Genomic DNA, 19,413 nt, shown 5'->3' with positions numbered 1-19,413 from the left:
CCAATGATTATAAATAGTAAAGGCCAAGGAAACATCTTATGTTTGAGAGTTGTCACGGAATCAGATTTGCCGGAAAGAAAAAATTTATGTTCTCGACTGTCCACCAGAAGAAATACAAAGACAACATACACATATGTAAAATCAAGAACATTCCTTTATACCAGCAACAATCACAAAGCAAACACCATCAAAACATTCACAAAAGCCACAACAACCATTAGTGATTTTATTGAAGACTCATTCACAGGATTCTGACCAGCGAAATGAGTATAACATACACCTTGAGTGCGGGACCTACACTGATCTTACTACGGGGTACCCCAGACCCCCTCTTGAGGCTTCACAGTTCTGTGCTTTCACCCCACCTGGACACTTTCTTTAAAAATGGAAGCAGGCCTCAGACTGTCCTCAGCCAATGCTCTCAGGCGACTGGTTCCAGGGGCTCCACTTCATTATCCCAGCAGCTCCTCTAACGCATTTCAATCACAAAGTGGGCCCTCGCTTCTTCCCTATCCCAGCTCCACCTTCATAAACTGTAACAGACCAACAGGAGTCCTCAAGGGTACAAAATATTTCTTTCCAGATGATTTTAAAAGAAAGGGTGAAAAAGATGCACTTGAGCTCTTATGCATCTGAGCTCCTATGGCTGAAACAATTTATCTGCAGATGTGCTCTGACCAGCTACACACTGATCCGTTCGTTATGCTGCAGTGACTGAAGCTTATGACTGTCTGAAGGCAGTGAGAAAAGGTGAATCTATCTGAAGCTGGAATCAGGGCTCTTTCCACTATGCTAAGCTGGTGCTTTAGCCCATAATTATAATAAACTATCTCAGATTCAGTGAAACCTCCAACTTTTTGAAATACTTTCTCTCGCAGATTCTATGCTGGTCTCTAAGACTTGAATCCGGGAGGTGAGGGGAAGAAAAATATCAAAATTAAAGTGACAATTTAAGGGAGTTGATTACTGGGGAAAAAATAGGACATTTTTATGATCCCAACAATGGGGGGTGGGTAACCTATCAGGGAGAAAATCATGAGTGGCAACAGCACAAATCATGCTGTAGGCCTCACCTATGCTTAGCATTATACTAGTAACATCAGGACACACTGAAATGGGGTCCAGAGGGAGTCAAAGCACTTGAAATTTCATTTGAAATTTGCCCAGGGACAGTTTTTAGGAGTACCTGGAACTATGTCAGCCAGAATTTTCTAGGGAAGTGAGAGGGTTAGGTTTATATCCTGGGAGGTCCAACCAACATGAGAACTACTTTCTGTTCTAGGTAGCCCTGGGAGCAGAAGTCAATCGATTTTTTGTCTTCCTTTGAGCTCTGCTGATTCCTGCTCGTTTGGCGTAAAAAGATAGGCTGCAGCAGATGTTCTCCAGCACTCCTCACACTCAACTTTAAGCCAAGAAAAAGATTTATAACAATGCTGAGGTACCTTTTAAGTGCTTCTAAGGGCTTTAACACTGTTTTGGGTAAGGGACAAAAAAACCTCAGAGAAACCATAAAACACAATCCACATGGTACCATAAAATCGCTTTGCACCGGGAATTCTGCCCTTAGACAAAACCACACAGTAATGAATACATAAATAACCACTTTCTGAGCCATCTACCAAAGACTGGGCTCTGCTGAGAGTAGGCAATGTCAGCCTGCGGGGAGAGGTGGCCGAGCTAGCCATGGCAAGTTCTTCACCTCCCAGCGACAGTACAAATCCTAGCTGGGGAGCGTCGGAAAACAGATCTTGCTTGTAAAAACCTCATCTGAAAGGCTGTGCAGCAAATATTCTACAAACAAGTATCAGACTATACTGCCAAAATGGTTAGAACAGCCGGTGGCATCTACGCTTTGGGCAGCATGTCTCTAAAAGACTTCAAGAGACAGGGCCCCTAAAGTCATTTGACCTACCATCTCTTATGACTATTTCCTGTGTGGCTGTGAAAGTTAAGGGGATGAAGCCTTCACTATCAGCACAGAGAAGGATCCAGTGGGAGTCTGCAAAGTAAAATAAACACATAGGCAATTTAGAATATCCTGTCTTATTCTATAAAGAAAAATATGACAAATACGACTTTTTTGAGGAAAAGAATGTAGTAGTTGATGAACCTGACCATCACAAGACATTACAGAGAATGGGGAGATGGAGGGACCCAGTATAGACTTAAGGTCAGGTTACATGGCAGCAAGGGGATGCTGATGACAGGCATAGCTAAGGAACATGTATTTTCACCCAGGTTAGGCATTAATCACTCAGTGCTATGCATTTGAGCTTGTGTGTGCATGTGTGCACACAGGTGTTAGGGGTGTACGGTGTTCCTAACTTATATATCAATACATGCTGTTAAGCAGTTTCTCCAGAAACTATGTGAAGTTTGGAACAGCTACTCTTTGGAGGAAACTTCTATATTCCTGAGATCCATACCAGCCTCTAGACACCCAAGGAGGCTGAGCTGACTAGAGGTAGACTAGAATGGCCCAGATAATCCTAAATAGTTTGTTCTGGGGTAACCTAGGGCCACTAGCATAATACATACCTGGACTTTCTCTGGTTCTTTCGAGTCTACTGTGTCTCACCTGTTGACCCTGTAATTTCACTTCTAAAAATCTACACTTTCCAAAAACATGTAAAATATGCAGAGAGGTTTTTATTACGGTTATTTATGATAATGAAAAATTGGAAACCACCTAAATGTCAAAGAAAACATGGCCAAGTAAAATATGGTATTAAAAGAGTAAATCCTCATTACAAGGAAAAAAAGTTTTTTCTATCTATATGAGATGATGGATGTTCAATAACTTACGGTGATAATCATTTCATGATGCATTTAAGTCAAATCATTATGTTGTACACTTTAAATTTATACAGTGCTATATGTCAATTATAGCTCAATAAAACTGGAAGGAGAAATATATATGGTACGCCCAGGATAGACTATTAACCCAGTAAAAATAACTGTTATGAAGTCATATCATAAATTCATGTGTCAAAACAGAAAAATGCTGATGCTACAATGTTAAGGGGGAAAAGATGAAACAAAGTTCTATGTTCAGTGTAGTGGGTGTCCTGAAGACTCAGGCATAAGAAAACCGCCATGCTCTCCATTGGATGGAATACAGGCATGACTCAGTCCCTTGCCACCTAGGAGTACCCTTCATGTCCACAAGTCTGCTGCATATTAAAATGACAATTCCTTTAAGAAATATTCTGTGGGAGTTCCCTGGTGGCCTAGTGGCTAGAATTCTGAGCTTTCACTGCCATGGCCAGGGTTCAGTCCCTGGTCGGGGAACTGAGATCCTACAAGCTGCATAGCCAAAAACAAAAAAGAAAACAACAAGGTCTACTGTATAGCACAGAGAACTATATTCAGTGTCCTGTGATAAACCATAGTGGAAAAGAATATTTTTAAAAAAATGTATACATAAAACTCCCACCCACACACACAAAAGAAATATTCTGCAATGCTATGATCTTTATGTTTTAGTGCAACAAGTATATATGAGGTTTTTATGTTATTTCCTTGCAGCTGTTATATATTGCTTCATAACTCTATTTGTTTTTTTCATGTGTACATTTAGGTTTTCCAGCTAGGTTGTAAGTTCCTTAAGGGTAGAACCCATATTTTCCATGTATTTTGGCACCTATAATAGGCCTGGGCATACAATAGGCAATTAATGATACTTTTTAACTATCTAATGAATCACTGAATGGTTGGTACACTTCATTTTCATCACCAGTGAAAGTTACTTAATAGAGGGAGGGGGTGTCAGGTAGAGTCAATTTCTGAATTTTACCTACCATGTAGCATTTCAATAAGAGAGAGGCCAAAAGTCTGCTGGACTGTACTGAGTCTTAGCTTGCCGTTGCAGAGAAGCACGGCTCTTTTTTCTACAACAGGACCTAAAAAATAAGATTTCTTCAAATATAAAAATAAAAGTTGTTAAACTGATTGCAGAAGCAATGGAGTTAACATTTCCTAAGAATAGAATGTGTATTTTTAAAAATTCCTATCTATTACCGCTATCAACTAAACTTCAGTTTTAAAAATAAGGAGCTTTTTGCTGCATCATTTAACACAACTAAAGAATCAGACAAAACACAACCCCTAATTTCCTTTTGCTCTGTTCTTCCCCAGCGTTATGTCCTTATTGCTAGGAACTGGCTTTCCTAGGACGTGACTAATAACACTATAGGATGATGGATGGCAGCCTGAGAGATAAAATCTGATGGTGAGGAACAACTGCTTGGCTGTTGTAGAAACAGGTATACCTTGGAGATACCGCAGGTGTGGTTCCAGACCACTGCAATAAAGCTAGTATCACAATAAAGTGAGCCACATGAAAGTTTTTGGTTTCCTAATGCATATTCTATAGTCCATTTAAGTGTGCAGATGCATATGTCTAATAAAATAATGTACATACCTTAACTTAAAAATGCTTTATTGCTAAAAAATGCTATCATCTGACAATGTAGCGTTGCCACAAACCTTCAATCTGTAAAAAACACAATCTCTCTGAAGTGCAATAAAACTAGGTATGCCTGTATAACTAAGAAGTTTTACGTTTTCTTTATTGGGGAAAAAAATGCCAAGAAAGACTGCCCTAAGTCGTGGAGTAGCAGAGGATTTGCATAAGTAAAATAAACAAACTGTGGTAAAAATTCACTTAGCTTAGAAAAAGTACAAATAACAGTGATTTTTAAATTTTAAAAAGTTATATTAAAAATTAATGCATCTTTGAAAATGTTTGCAACTATCCATACAGAAAGAAAATATAGAACAATTATAGCTCTATTTTAAGACACATTGAGTCCAAAGGTATATTCATAGAACATAGAATAAAAAATGTAACTTCTAATTCTATATTATGAGACAATATCTTCATGTAAGCATTTCTTAAAGTTTTATAAGTTATGTGTCTAACTTATTTTCTTGTTAAAGTTATCACTACTCATTTTCTGACTACTAAGAAAAATAATTTCAACGATAAAAGGTAAACTGTACTCCATTTTTGATACGATGAACAGCTCAAAAGATGTATGTCTACTATGTAATAACATTTTAAAAGATAGCACATGAATAAACTGTAAGGGCCATAAGCAACTAATTATTCATCTTAACTCTTATGAAATGTCGCTTCTGATATTATAGGGGGAAAAACTCTTCATTGCTTTTATTTTGTTTTTCTTCTACTTTTCTCATTAAAAAAGATATATATGCTCAACATAAAGAAAACAGAAATTTAAAATGCAGAAAGTAAAGTCCCCAAAATTCTACCTCCAGAAGTACTTACTGATAACAGCTTGGCTGAACTAGCTCATTATAAACTGAGAAAAGGAAGAATTGAAAGGCAAAAAACACATTTCTTTTTACTTAAAAAAAAAATGCATTTACAAATATAAATATTTGTAAAAATATTTGTAAAAAAGTATATATTGTTTGATAAAATAATCTATTTAGGGACTTCCCTGGTGGCGCAGTAGTTAAGAATCCACCTGCCAATGCAGGCGACACGGGCTTGAGCCCTGGTCCGAGAAGATCCCACATGCCACGGAGCAACTAAGCCCGTGCACCACAACTACTGAGCTCGCATGCCACAACTACTGAAGCCTGTGCACCTAGAGCCCGTGCTCTGCAACGAGAAGCCGCCGCAATGAGAAGCCCGAGCACCGCAACAAAGAGTAGCCCCTGCTCGCTGCAACAAGAGAAAGCCTGTGCGCAGTAATGAAGACCCAACGCAGCCAAAAATAAATAAATAAATAATCTATTTAAAGAAAAATAAAATCAAACAATTAGACATTATATCTTTTAGATCGACAAAGGTTTTAGTAAATGCATAGAAAAAAATGGAATAAATACTTCCATTACTAACTATACCTGTGGTTTTCTCTACGGGTTTGGTTATGAAGAATTTTTACTTTCAACATTAAATATTCTTGGGAATTCCCTGTGGTCCAGTGATTAGGACTCTGCGCTTTCACTGCTGAAAGCCCAGGTTCGATCCCTGGTTGGGGAACTAAGATCCCACAAGCCACACAGGATGGCCAAAAAACCCAATAAACAAACATTAAATATGCTTATGCTTACATTAAATATGCTTATATTAAAAAACCAATAAACATTAAATATACTTAAATATGCTTATATTGGTTAAATTTTTTCTTCAATGAGCATACATTACTTTTGTAATTAGGAAAAAAAAATACTGTGTATCTGTTAAAAAAATTTAAAAAGCTCTGTGTGCTGACAGAGTTCTTGAGACTATGAAACTAAATGGAAAAAGATGAAGAACATTGTATATAGTACCTTACCTTTTGTGTAACAAAAGGAAAAATAAAAATAAATAGTAAGATCTGCTAATATCTGAATAAAGTAATAAAAATAAAAATGGTTACCTATATGAGGTGAAGGGAACAAGCTGAACAAGATGGGGTGAAACTAAGACTTCTCAGTATATACCTTTCTATTGCAAGAATGTTTTGTTTTTTAAAGCAAGTAAATGAATTGCCTATTCAAAAAGAGAAATAAAAAGGGAAAAAAGAAAAAATATTTGAAAAGTCATGGAAGGAAAAAAAAATCCAAACTAGATTTCACACTTATAAAGTACTATAATTTTTAAAAATAAAAAATCTGTTTATTAAAAATACACTGAAAACTTCATGTAGTTAATAAAGCCATTTAAATATTTTGGCTGAAGACAATGTGGGAAAAATCCTCTTCAAAAATCTAAGATTGGGATGTTAAATGTTTATAAATATTTGTTTCAATTAGCTTTGGTACATAATATAACTAAGATCACTAATGTGCTTGTGAAATTAATTAAAAAAATTTTTTTATATCAGTGACTTAACTGATTTTTAACTGATTTATTTGTGATTTAACCGGTTTGGGGGACAATTTAGGAATTTGAATAAGAAGTAGGTATTAGATGATATTAAGTAATTATTGTTAATGTTATCAAGTATGGTAATGGTACAGTGATAATTAAAGAAAATGTGCTTACACTTTAGAACAACATCCCAAAATACTTATGGGTGAAACACCATGATGCCTCTACTTAGAAAAATATTTTAGGAAACAAAAAAAAGAAGCAATTATGGTAAAATGTTAAGAACCATTAAATCCAGGTGATAGATATAGATAGGGTTTCATTAGGTATTCTTTCTATATGTTTACAATTTTTTCGTAATTAAAAATATATTTTATGTGTTTGAAATTTTTTATACTAAAAAAATTTTAGGGCTTCCCTGGTGGCGCAGTGGTTGAGAGTCCGCCTGCCGATGCAGGGGACACGGGTTTGTGCCCCGGTCCGGGAAGATCCCACATGCCGCGGAGTGGCTAGGCCCGTGAGCCATGGCCGCTGAGCCTGTGCATCCGGAGCCTGTGCTCTGCAACGGGAGAGGCCACAGCAGTGAGAGGCCCGTATACCGCAAAAAAAAAAAATAATAATGTAAAAACAATATAGTAAAATAATTCAAGAAAATCTAGACTATTACATATATATCAATTTCTATAATATAAAAAAAGCTCTTTTAAACTGATAATAGGAAAAAATGAGCAAAACGCAATTCACATTCAGTTGGCCAAAAAACATGACAACATACTCAAATTCACTAACAGTAAAGGAAATACAAATTAATAAAAGTGAAATACCACTTTGCACTCATCAGATTGGTAAGGAAGTGAGGAAAAGGACAGTCTCATTGGTCGCTGATGGACATGTGATGATGCACTGTTTAGTAAAAAATCTTTGAAAGGCAATCTGTCCACTCTATATATATGTGTCCACTCTATATATATGTGTGTATATATATACTCTTCAAACTTGCACTTCCACTTCTGGGAACCAAGCCAACAGAAATAAAAGTATGAATACAAATAGATACATATGAGAATACTATTGCAGCACCATTTGGAGTGCCTAAGAACTGAAAACAAAGTGAATGTCCATCAGCAAGGGAAAGGCTGAATAAACAAGCACACTCCCAACATGAAGTAAAGAATGCACCATACGACCCCATTTTTGTAAAACAATGACAAAGTCACCACCAACACCCCCCGCACCTATATACCTACGTATACAAAGACCTGTGTAAGATTATATGAGCGTGAAGTAAAATATGAAAGGATCCACATTAAGCTGCTAGTTAAAGTGGGTTACAGGGAGGAGGAGCAGGGCCAAGTGTGACGGGAAAGGATAGTGTTCATGATAAAAACAGATATAGTATGATCCCACTATATAATATTTTATGTTTGCGTATACAGGCATAAACAGATGCATTAAAAATTTTTAATGACTATAACCTCTCTTAACAGCATATTATAAGATGCTGTTATAATCTTATGCTGTTATGCTATTATAAGCTCTCTTATAAATAGAAGAGTGTCTGCGATTGCATAAGGAAAAGGTTTTCGCAATGAAACAGCATGAATTAAAATTTTTTTCTAAACATAGCGTGCCACAATGAGTGCAATCATTCATGTTTTCACACCATGCACATGATAAAATCACGGTGTATACTGGTGTGTGTGCCCATCCAACCAACCTGGAAAGGTATAACAACTTGCCTGAATGTAACATGTCCAGATCAGTGAAGTTCAACTAGAATACTATACTTCCTCATCAATAAATTTCTCTTGCAGTACCTACTGGCTGCAGGAGCCAGTGGTAGCTCCTCAAAGGAGAAGTTACCTGGCAAGTGATGTGAACGTAAGGCACATTCTGAGAGAGTGGATACACTGGAGAGGATTTCTTTCCATTATGTAGAAAGTCTGTGAGTTCAGAAAGACGCTGCTGCACTTCAATCAGGTTCCTAGATAAAATTTCCAGTATCTTAGATAGCTGATAATTTTCATTTTCCACTTGTAAGTTAGGAGGTCCCGCGGTACTGTTGTGGTCTGGTGTGCCGCTGGGTCCGGGCAGTGTTACCGACTGGTTAACAGGCCCGGCATCTAGAGTTTCTAGGGCTGTGGAGCCATCACAGATACTGGATGGAGGACTTCTGATTTCTTGAATAAGTGTTCTTCCAGGCCTTCCACTTTGACTGCTGCTATTAGCTGTTAACAAGATCCCTCCGTTTTGGTGACAAAAATCTGGGGAAAGACTTTCAATTAGCTTTTTTCTATTTGCTTTATTTAACAGAGTACTGAAAGCAGAGTGACCACTCTGGTTTTCACTCGGTGTCACTGGAGAGCCTTCTTCCAACATAACTTCTCTAACAATCAAACGAATCATATACTGATCAGACTTTGAAGAAAGAAGAAATGCCGAATCAGTGGATTTCTGTTTTCCTATCAAAATTAACAATAATTTATCTGTCAAGAAACATATGCCTTTTGGTCTTTCATTACTCTCTAACTGAATTTGCTGGATGTTTGGCATAAATGATGGAACGACAGAATAGATAAAAATTATATTACACGTATTGGAAGCCACTGCGACTACCTGTGCTTTAAGATTAAACGCCATTAGATCAGGAACCAGAATGCCCGGGATGGTGACTTTTCTGTTCTGGGTAACCTCCTTCTCAAAGGTCAAGAGGACCAAGTGTGAAGAATCCAGGCCAGTTCCTGTCAAGTAGTCCTTTTTTCTTAGACAAATAAGAGAACTAGCCTCAGATTTAGATCCATCAAAGTGTATATGAGTTAGATCCAGAGGATCAGAAAAGGATGAAGAAAAGGGAGAAACTGGTGTTTCAGAATTTGTTTCAGAGGAAACTTCGTCAATAACTGGTAAAGTATACAGACAAGTGCCTTCACTACTAGGGGGAACATCAAAGGTTCCAGATGCATTTAAGCCACAAATCTTATCTAGTGGAAGCTCAGTGGCTATAGCGACCTGTGAGTCCACAGTGGCTCCGATTGAGCGCACGTAGCTGGCCACATCAAACACTGGGCAGAAGGAGCACCTGTGAAGAGTCTTCTGAGCACTGTCCCAAATATAAGAATGCACGCTACTGCCTACTGCCACCACCAGCCTCTGGCCATCCGGGGTCCAACATGCACAGTGAATGAGGCCTTGGGTGCTGATGTCCACTTTGACCTGGGAACTGTCCCAGTGAACATTATGGAAAACGGAGACATCCTGTGCAGTCAACACAGTCAGGACAGCACTTTTTGGGTGCCACACACAGCCCTGGGGAAGGACAGGGAGTGACTGTCTAATCTCACAGGTCTGAGACATCAGCCATTTGCTTGTCTCCGTAGTGCTAGGACACAGCTGCCACACAATGACATGCTTCTTGTGCTGGACAGCGAGCAGAGCAGGCGTGTCAGCTGTACCAGGTGGGGCCCAGGACACCCGATACACATGTTCAAATTGTCCAATGACCGCTGAGTCCCCAAACTTGGCCTCTCCACCGTGAAGGTGTAAATCGGTCAGGACTACCTGATTCCCATCAGTCCAGGCAAGGCCGTGAATTGGGTGTATTGCTTGATACAACGCATTCAGTCCAGTCCTGAGAAGTTTTCCTCTTCCCAACTCCATCCTTTCTGATAAAGGTTATCTGAAATAATTAGGAAGTTATACCATAAGAATATAGTCAGACAAATTCAGGATGTAGTACATTCTACAAGACAACTGGCTTAGCCCTTTCACAGGTCATTATTGTGAGAGGATAAAAGGATGGGAGGAATTTGACAGATTAAAAGACTGCCTGGCAGTGCTGAGAAATTATTTTTCCTGCAAAATAAGGTCAAACTTTTGAAACCTAATGAATAAAATGTTTTAGTAAAATTTTAATAATGGGGATGAAATTTCAGATTTTGTTATTGTTCCACAGGTTCATTCTATGACTGCCTCTGTGGAATACTGGTTTGTTTGTTAATTTTTTAAAATTCATTTTATTTATTTAGGCTGCATTGGGTCTTTGTTGCTGCGCTGTGGCGAGCGGGGGCCGCCCCTCATTGCAGTGCACAGGCTTCTTCTCATTGCAGTGGCTTCTCTTGCTGTGGAGCACGGGCTCTAGGTGCATGGGCTTCAGTAGTTGTGGCATGTGGGCTCAGTAGTTGTGGCTTGCGGGCTCTAGAGCACAGGTTCAGTAGTTGTGGCACATGCGCTTAGCTGCTCCGTGGCATGTGGGATCTTCCCGGACGAGGGATCGAACCTGTGTCCCCTGCATCGGCAGGTGGATTCTCAACCACTGTGCCACAAGGGAAGCCATACTGGTTTTTAACAGTTGGTGATTTATGCAGCCAAACGTATATTTGGGGCACCTCTAGTTCAAACTTCCTTGATCACAGAACTGGGATACTAAAAATCAGCAATACAGGCAAAATAGTAACGCTTATGGTAGCAGTTTCTGGTTCAAAATTCTGAGCCACTCATAGGAAATCAGGTAAACAAAAAAGGCTTACTAACCCTGTGTCTCCGTAAGTTACTGTAATCACAGTTTTTTACTGTAGCCTCACTATGATACTATGATGAATTAGAAAGAGCCAATAAAATATGCAAGATGCACATAAGGCCAGAAATGAGTCAACTCATCATGGAGTTGATCAATACTATAGATGGCTGCCTCTAGTCCTTCTGTAAACAGAGTATGTAACAATTACATATATAATAAGATCATAAGTGTGCATACAGATTAAAATCTTGTAAAGTTAAATGTCAAAACCTAATTACAAAATGCATCATATTATTTGAAAGAGTGATAATTTTTATTGCAATTAAGGATCCAAGATATTTTAAAAGACTCTCATTTTTAAGGCTTTCAAATAACTTTAATTCATGTATATTTTTCTTTTAGATTGCTTACATCTGACTCTTGTCAGTATGCTTTATTTCATTTCCTTCCTAACACTGAAGGGAAAGCAAAAGGCAACACTTAAACTCCCGTTTGTCACCAGTTTAAAATATGGTAGAGCCTTACTAACTTCCATCAATTTCGATGGTAAAATTTTGGGGTTAGCCTTTCTGTGAAATGTGAGACATGTCAAAACTGAAGAAATCAGGATGACATTCTTATTGAATATGAAAAAACAGACCATATTCTATAAACACATCCAGATACTATCTGAATTTGCTGGGCAAATTAGAAGGAAAGAAAGGGAATAAACATGTCCAGTATGTGCCACACATGGTGCTGGTCACCTAGAATCCGATACAACCCTTGTAACAGTCCTGTGAGGGTAGCACTGTTATTCTTAGGTGAGAGACAACAGATCTGAAGCTCTAAAAAGTTAAGAAACTTGCCCTTCATATCTTATAACAAAATACCTTCCAGATAGATTAAAGATCCAAATGTGCAAAACAAAAATTAAGAGATCTAAAAGAAAGACTTTTTACACTACTATAGAAATACTCAAACATGTATACGTATGTGTATAAGGATTTACTATAGCATTTTTTGTAACAGAAAAACCTAAATGTACATCAACATGGAAATAAATAAAAAAATAAGGAAGCTCCATGAGTAGTGATATGGAAAAATCCCTCCCCCCAAAAAAAGCAGTGAAATTCACAAGATAACATGTTTAGTAAGCTACTATTTATGGAAAAAAAATCCACCTCTATATGTCCATATACATGTGTTTGTATATATTTACATAAAGATGCAGAAAAAGATCAGAAATAACACATACCAAACTGTTCACAGTACATACTGAGATGGAGTGAGGTGGCAGAAGAGAGAAGGTGGGACCCTCTTTACTTATTTCTGTATTTTTTGGAAAGACTGTTTTTATAATAAGTATATATTCAAATAGCCCTTTTCTAATTGAAAAAACAAACTAAAGATTCAAATGTACAAAATACTTAATTTACAAAAAGTTCTTGGGACTTCCCTGGTGGTAAAGTGGTTAAGAATCTGCCTGCCAATACAGGGGCCATGGGTTCGAGCCCTGGTCCGGGAAGATCCCACACGCTGGGGAGCAACTAAGCCCGTGCCTCACAACTACTAAGCCTGTGCTCTAGAGCCCGCGAGCCACAATTACTGAGACCATGTGCCACAACTACTGAAGCTTGCGTGCCTAGAGGCTGTGCTCTGCAACAAGAGAAGTCACCACAATGAGATGCCCACGCACAGCAACAAAGAGTAGCCCTTGCTCGCTGCAATTAGGGAAAGCCCCTGCACAGCAATGAAGACCCAACGCAGCCAAAAATAAATAAATAAATAAATAAGTAAAAAGTTCTTTTAAGCCAGTTAAAACGACAAAATTTTAAGTGGCCAAAGAATATCAACAGGCAATTTACAAAACAATTATGATGATCAATAAACATATTCTAAATGATGTTTAATCTTATTAGTTATCAAAGAATTGTCTAAACTTGCAGTGTCCATTTCTTCACCACTCATTCTCTTCTTAACCCACCCCAAATTGACTCCATTCCCAACTCTTCTCCAAAACAACTCTCACCAACCCACCAGTGCTATCCACGTCACTGAATCCGATGGACATTTTTCAACCTTGTTTTATTGTACTTAGTAAATGTCAAAGACAGAACTTGAGAAGCTGCCTTCAGACCCTAAATCCAAAGAAATGTATTCTTCACCAAACTGGAGGATTTGCTTTTAACTTATCTGCAAATTTTTTCTCATTCCTCTTTGCTAGCTTCATCCCTACTCTTAGAATCTTTTACTAAGAGAGAATGGTCTGTTATACTTCTTCTTTTTTTTTTTTTCTGTTATACTTCTTACACATGAGGTCAGGTTAAGTGGTTCTACAGTGGCTTGCTAAATGGAAAAATATGTCTTCTGACATTACTAATGAAGAAAACTGCCATCTCAAACCCGCTGGTCTTGTATAAGATAATATATGCTTTTCCCTAATACCTACTTATGCACTTTAAAAAAAAAAGACTTTTATTGATAAATAATGCATGATACATTTTCCTGGAAGAGAAAATTCCTAACGGGCCAGTTCCATCAAAAGCAATTTATATGATATGTTTTAGGCCACCCAAGTCAGTCTAATGTCATTGAGGATGTGTATGGCTAGGGTTAGCATAGCGTAAGGATTTGTAAATAAAGGACAAAAAACTTGACAATAAAGTTACTGAGATGTTTTAGAAGAATTAATTTTAATATTTTCATCTTTACTAACAAGAAGCAATTTGGTAAAAAACTAAAAATAGAGTTACCATATGATCCTGCAATCCCACTCCTGGGCATATATCCAAAGAAAACTCTAATTCAAAAGGATACATGCAACTCAATGTTCACTGCAGCACTATTTACAATAGCCAAGATGTGGAAGCAACGTAAATGCCCGACAGATGAATGGATAAAGATGTGGTACATATATACAATGGAGTATTAGCCATAAAAAAGAATGAAATAATGCCTCTGCCAACAATATGGATGGACCTAGAGATTATCATACTAAGTAAGGTAAGCGAGACAGGAAATGACAAATATATGATATCACTTATATGTGGAATCTAAAAAAAAAAAGATAGAAATGAATTTATCTACAAAACAGAAATAGACCCACAGATACAGAAACTTATGGTTACCAAAGGGGAAAGGACGGGGTGTGGGGTGGGGGGTGGGGTTTAAATTAGGAGGTTGGGATTAACGTATATATACTACTATATATACTATATATATTGATGTAAGATGTTATGGAAGGGATTCCCTGGTGGCGCAGTGGTTAAGAATCCACCTGCCCATGCAGGGGACACGGGTTCAACCCCTGGTCCGGGAAGGTCCCACATGCCGCGGAGCAACTGTGCCCGTGCGCCACAACTATTGAGTCTGCGCTCTAGAGCCCGCGAGCCACAACTCCTGAGAACACGTGCCACAACTACTTAAGCCCGCACGCCTAGAGCCCGTGCTCCGCAACAAGAGAAGCCACCACAATGAGAAACCCGCGCACCGAAACGAAGAGTAGCCCCCACTCGCCACAACTAGAGAAAGCCCACGCGCAGCAACGAAGAACCTACACAGCCAAGAAAAAAAAAAGATGTTATGGAAAAACCCGAACGTTTTGGCCAACCCAATAAAATAGATAACCAACAAGGACCTACTGTGTAGCACAGGGAACTATACTCTATATTCTGTAATAACCTATAAAGGAAAAGAATCTGAAAAAAATATATATATAATATATATATAATATATATATATATATACACTGAATCACTGTGCTGTACACCTGAAACTAACACAACATTGTAAATCAAATATACTTCAATAAAATTAAATTAAAAAATAAAAATTATGAAAAATTTCCTCAAAAACCCAATGATAATTACAAAAATCTCTTCCAATCCCTTCTACTCCCATTATTAGTCAGGGTCCTGACCACCTCTTCCTTTGTAGTAGGGTAGTACAAGAAGTCCTCTTCATTTCAGTCTCTTCTTTCCCACAGAGCCTGGACTCTGTGTGTTGGGTAGAATTATCTTGAGAAAAGTCACAGCTCTGGTAATTTTGCATTTGTGCTCAAATACCTTTGATGAGTCTCCACAGTCTGTGTATATAAAAGTTCTTCCAAAATGTTTAAGCAAAGCACTGAAGGCCTTAAATTATCTTATATTGCTATACCTTTCCAACCTTATCTCCCTGATCATAAAAGCCCTGCTGAATAATTTGGAATTTAGAGGAACCAGCACACATTCATGCAACAATGTGCAGAATGGACGTGAGAAACTAGGAAGCTGACAAGTTTAATAATGGGCCATGGAATAGTTTGAATATCAGGATGAGAAAGTGAGCCAAGTTTGTAGCTACCTCAGTAGAGAAAGAGGGCCAGATTCAAGCGATATTTCTAAGGCAGATAAAATTGATATCAAGTAGGGTAAGTGGTGAGGAAGAAAGGAGAATTAAAGATAACATGCAAATTTTTAGCTTGGGAAATTGCTGAACCATTAATCAGAGATAAAGAAGACAGAGACTGTTTCAAAGGTAAGAACAGTGTGTAGTGTGTGATAAGCTTAGTATTAGATGTGCTTCATTTAAGATGTTTATAGGGTAGCACTGCACCTCAGGCAGTCAGAGGTAAGGACTTGGGAGTCACTGTTATAGAGTTGGTAGTTAAAAAGATCAGAGAACCAAGAGGACAAAGGCTGAAATGACCTTCTGGTGCTCCCCAATTATTTTGTATGCTTTAAAATATTTACAATTTGCCTGAAGCTAACTGTATACCTGTTGGTCTCTCAACCCTCAGACTATAAGATTTCTCAAATCAGGAGCCCTGGTTGTTTTAGGAAGAGAAAATCTGACTATATTAATTCAGGGGAGAGGTGGTCAGAACGAGGATCTGGTGCTCAGTCTATGGCCATTTAATTCTTCTGTTTTTAATCTTCTTTAAAGACAACTTATAGTGAGAATCAAGGGGCTCAGGTGAAATGGAGCACTTCCAGTAGGTTTAAACAGTTACATACTCCCCAACTTGTTTTTCTAAATTTATTGTGTTTTCACTATAAAATAATTCCAAGTTCTTTACACTTATTAATGTTTTTTCGTTTTATTTATTTATTTATTTGGCTGCATTGTGTATTCGTTGCTGTACACAGGCTTTCTTTAGTTGCGGCTAGCAGGGGCTACTCTTTGTTGTGATGTGCGGGCTTCTCATTGTGGTAGCTTCTCTTGTTGCGGAGCACGGGCTGTAGGCGCACGGGCTTCAGTAGTTGTGGCTTGCAGTCTCTAAAGCGCAGGCTCAGTAGTTGTGGTGCACGGGCTTAGTTGCTCCGCAGCATGTGGGATCTTCCCGGACCAGGGATCGAACCCGTGTCCCCTGCATTGGCAGGTGGATTCTTAACCACTGCGCCATCAGGGAAGCCCTTATTATTGTTTTAAATTAACATACAAGAAAGGTCAAAAGGACCTAGAGACTGTCATACTGAGTGAAGTAAGTCAGACAGAGAAAGACAAATCCCCATATGATATCGCTTATATGTTGGATCTTAAAAAATGGTACAAATGAACTTATTTACAAAACAGAAATAGAGTCACAGATGTAGAAAACAAACATGGTTACCAGGGAGGAAAGGGGGGAGGGGAAGGGATAAATTGGGAGATTGGGATTGACATATACACACTACCATGTATAAAACAGATAACTAATAAGGATTTACTGTATAGCACAGGGAACTCTACTCAGTACTCTGTAATGACCTATATGGGAAAAGAATCTAAAAAAAGAGCGGATACATGTTATGTGTATAACTGATGCATTTTGCTGTACAGCAGAAACTAACACAACACTTTAAATCAAGTACATTCCAATAAAAAATTTTTAAAAAGGTCAAAAGGTAAATTCACACACAAAAAAACATTCATCCAAAGAAAATTATGACTACATCCCTCCAGATATTTTTCTATGCAGTTTGGGTTAAACTTTTTCAGTCATACTGTACAATTACATATCACGATCTTTTCACTTTACATTATATATTAGGATTTCCCCATGTTATTTAAAGACTTTATAAATTATTTTTAGAAGCCACTTAATATTCACTTTTCCTTACTGTTGGGGAAGTTCCATAATTTTTCCTTACTGGTGAGATACCCGGTTAGAGCTAACTTTATCCTTTTATAAATAACGCTGGGATAAAGGTGTTTATGCATAAAGCATGTTTTTCATTTTGAATGGCTTCCTTAGGATATATTCCCATAAGTTTCACTCGTGAGTCATAGGGAATATACTCTCTGGTTTAAACCCACCCTCTGCTCGTCCGCATCCGCCAGCCCTCGCACGCGGCCCCCCACCACTCTCTCCATCCTCTCCGCACATGTGACACTTCCTCTTCTCCCCCCTCCCCCAAAGTGCCTGTCCTTCCACCTCTCTCCCCGCCCACCTACAGCCTCCCCACAACAGCCAGGCCGGGAAGCAGTGGAGACAAAAATACCTTTGGTCTCACTGCCCCACCGAAAATCAGTCTCCCCTGGGCCGTACCTGCTCACACACCGCGGATCCGAAGCCCTGAGCGGGGACCGGAAGCATCGGCTCCCAGGCCCCTGATAGGTGAGCGGTGGCTGGGCAAGCTCGGCAATGACCCTTGCCTATTGGCTATTGCTTGTGTCCCGTTATGAGACGGTCTTTCCCATTGGCCAATAAGCTCGGGCTTTGCCGCACGGACCTCTGGGAGTTGTATTCCCCGTGAAACGCCACCGAAGGTAAGCCTGCTACAATTTCTCCCTTGAAAGGTACAGAGCCTTCCCCCACTTCTCATCGGTTCTCTTAGTCTAAGGAGTCCGGGAGCCCTAAAGTCAACACGGCTTCTTAACCTTTTTAGGGGTGCGGGGGTTGTTGGGGGAAGGAGTCGAGGACCTCTAAAATAAGATAAAATCTCCTCAGAAAAATGTTCTTTTCCGTACACAAAATACTGAAGCCGTTCCATGGACCTGTGCTAATTACAAACCGTTATTCTACACTTACCCCCAAAGTGCCTGACCATGGCCACAGTTCAAGAAGCTAGTGCTTCACTAGGCTTAAGACCGGCTATACCCCTGGGAGACTCTGGGCCACGCCTTGGGGCCGCCCATGGGGAATTTCAGATCCTGACCCTCACAGTACAGTTGAGCATCATGTTTCTTGAACACACAGCCAACCCTCCTTCAGCGATGCTGATAACCTGAAGTTTCTGCCCCGACCATCTGGGAGACAAGGAGAACACCTCTAGGGCCCACTCTTCTTTGCTCAGGCTTTTCTCCCCATGCCTATCTTCCAGCACCATAGCTGGAAGAATCATACCTTCATATCAATTTTTGCAACAATGCATGAAGAATGAGAAAAAGAGAGAGAAAGTCCCATTCATTTTTCAAACAAATGTTACCTTCTCCAAAAAATACCTTTCCAGATTCTTATGTCTCCTTTGGGTGGAGGTGAAGGGTCTGGTAGAACTCATTCATTCATTCATTTATCCCACAACTTAAATCACTCCACGCCGTAACTGTTTGTGTCCCTGCCCATCACAGATTCAGTTCCTCTAGGACAGCTATTCTGTCTTAATTCAGCCGGTATCCCCAGGGCACAGTTCTCTGCCTTGAAAGGTGGGAGTCCACCTGTGCGTACGTCAGAACTACGCAGGATGGAGAACAGTGGTTTAGGGGGGGTGGGGTAGAGTCAGTAATTACTGGCTTCTCCTCCACCCCCCGCCCCCACCCCTCAGCTTGCCCCTGCAGATTCGGACAGCCTAGCTGGGGTGGGTACCTCTCTGGTGCTTCCATGACGCTCTGAACGCTATGGCAGTGAACGCAGTTAATGAAAGTGTTGGTTTAGTTGCCGGCCTTCTCCCCCAAGTCTGTGAGACCGAGTTGACCGGCCCCCCTCACCCCAGCTTAACACAGAGTAGGTGCAAGATAAATATGTGTTGAACGGATGGATGGATGAATGGATGGATAGATGGGTGGGTGGATGCGCACGAGTGTCTGCATGCCTCCCGCAATAGCCTGGTCAAGCTCCCGAGCAGCCGCGTCAGGGTCCCTTCCCCCGAGCCCCGCCCCGGTCGACCCCACCTTTCCGCGCCGC

General features: G+C 39.5%; 1 protein-coding gene across 4 annotated transcripts; it reads right to left on the bottom strand.

Annotated features, from left to right (window-relative positions):
- Positions 1-136: 136 nt before the first annotated feature.
- On the bottom strand, positions 137-17,888 carry WDCP (WD repeat and coiled coil containing). 4 transcript variants are annotated; one of them, XM_033838950.2, is made up of 4 exons: positions 17,839-17,888; positions 8,693-10,505; positions 3,801-3,918; positions 137-1,999 (listed from the first exon to the last, which is right to left on the bottom strand). In XM_033838950.2, exons 2-4 carry the CDS (start codon positions 10,484-10,486, stop codon positions 1,878-1,880), a joined length of 2,034 nt encoding a protein of 677 aa, XP_033694841.1. In that variant the 5' UTR covers positions 10,487-10,505; positions 17,839-17,888; the 3' UTR covers positions 137-1,877. The 4 variants fall into 4 exon arrangements, with proteins under 4 accessions (XP_033694841.1, XP_004312234.1, XP_033694843.1 ...); XM_004312186.4 differs by having other exon boundaries at positions 17,792-17,872; XM_033838952.2 differs by having other exon boundaries at positions 137-3,902; positions 17,792-17,872.
- Positions 17,889-19,413: the final 1,525 nt, after the last annotated feature.

Source organism: Tursiops truncatus, chromosome 14 (genome assembly GCF_011762595.2).
Source record: "Tursiops truncatus isolate mTurTru1 chromosome 14, mTurTru1.mat.Y, whole genome shotgun sequence".
NCBI lineage: Eukaryota > Metazoa > Chordata > Mammalia > Artiodactyla > Delphinidae > Tursiops > Tursiops truncatus.
This window is presented reverse-complemented; position numbering and strand designations above follow the sequence as displayed.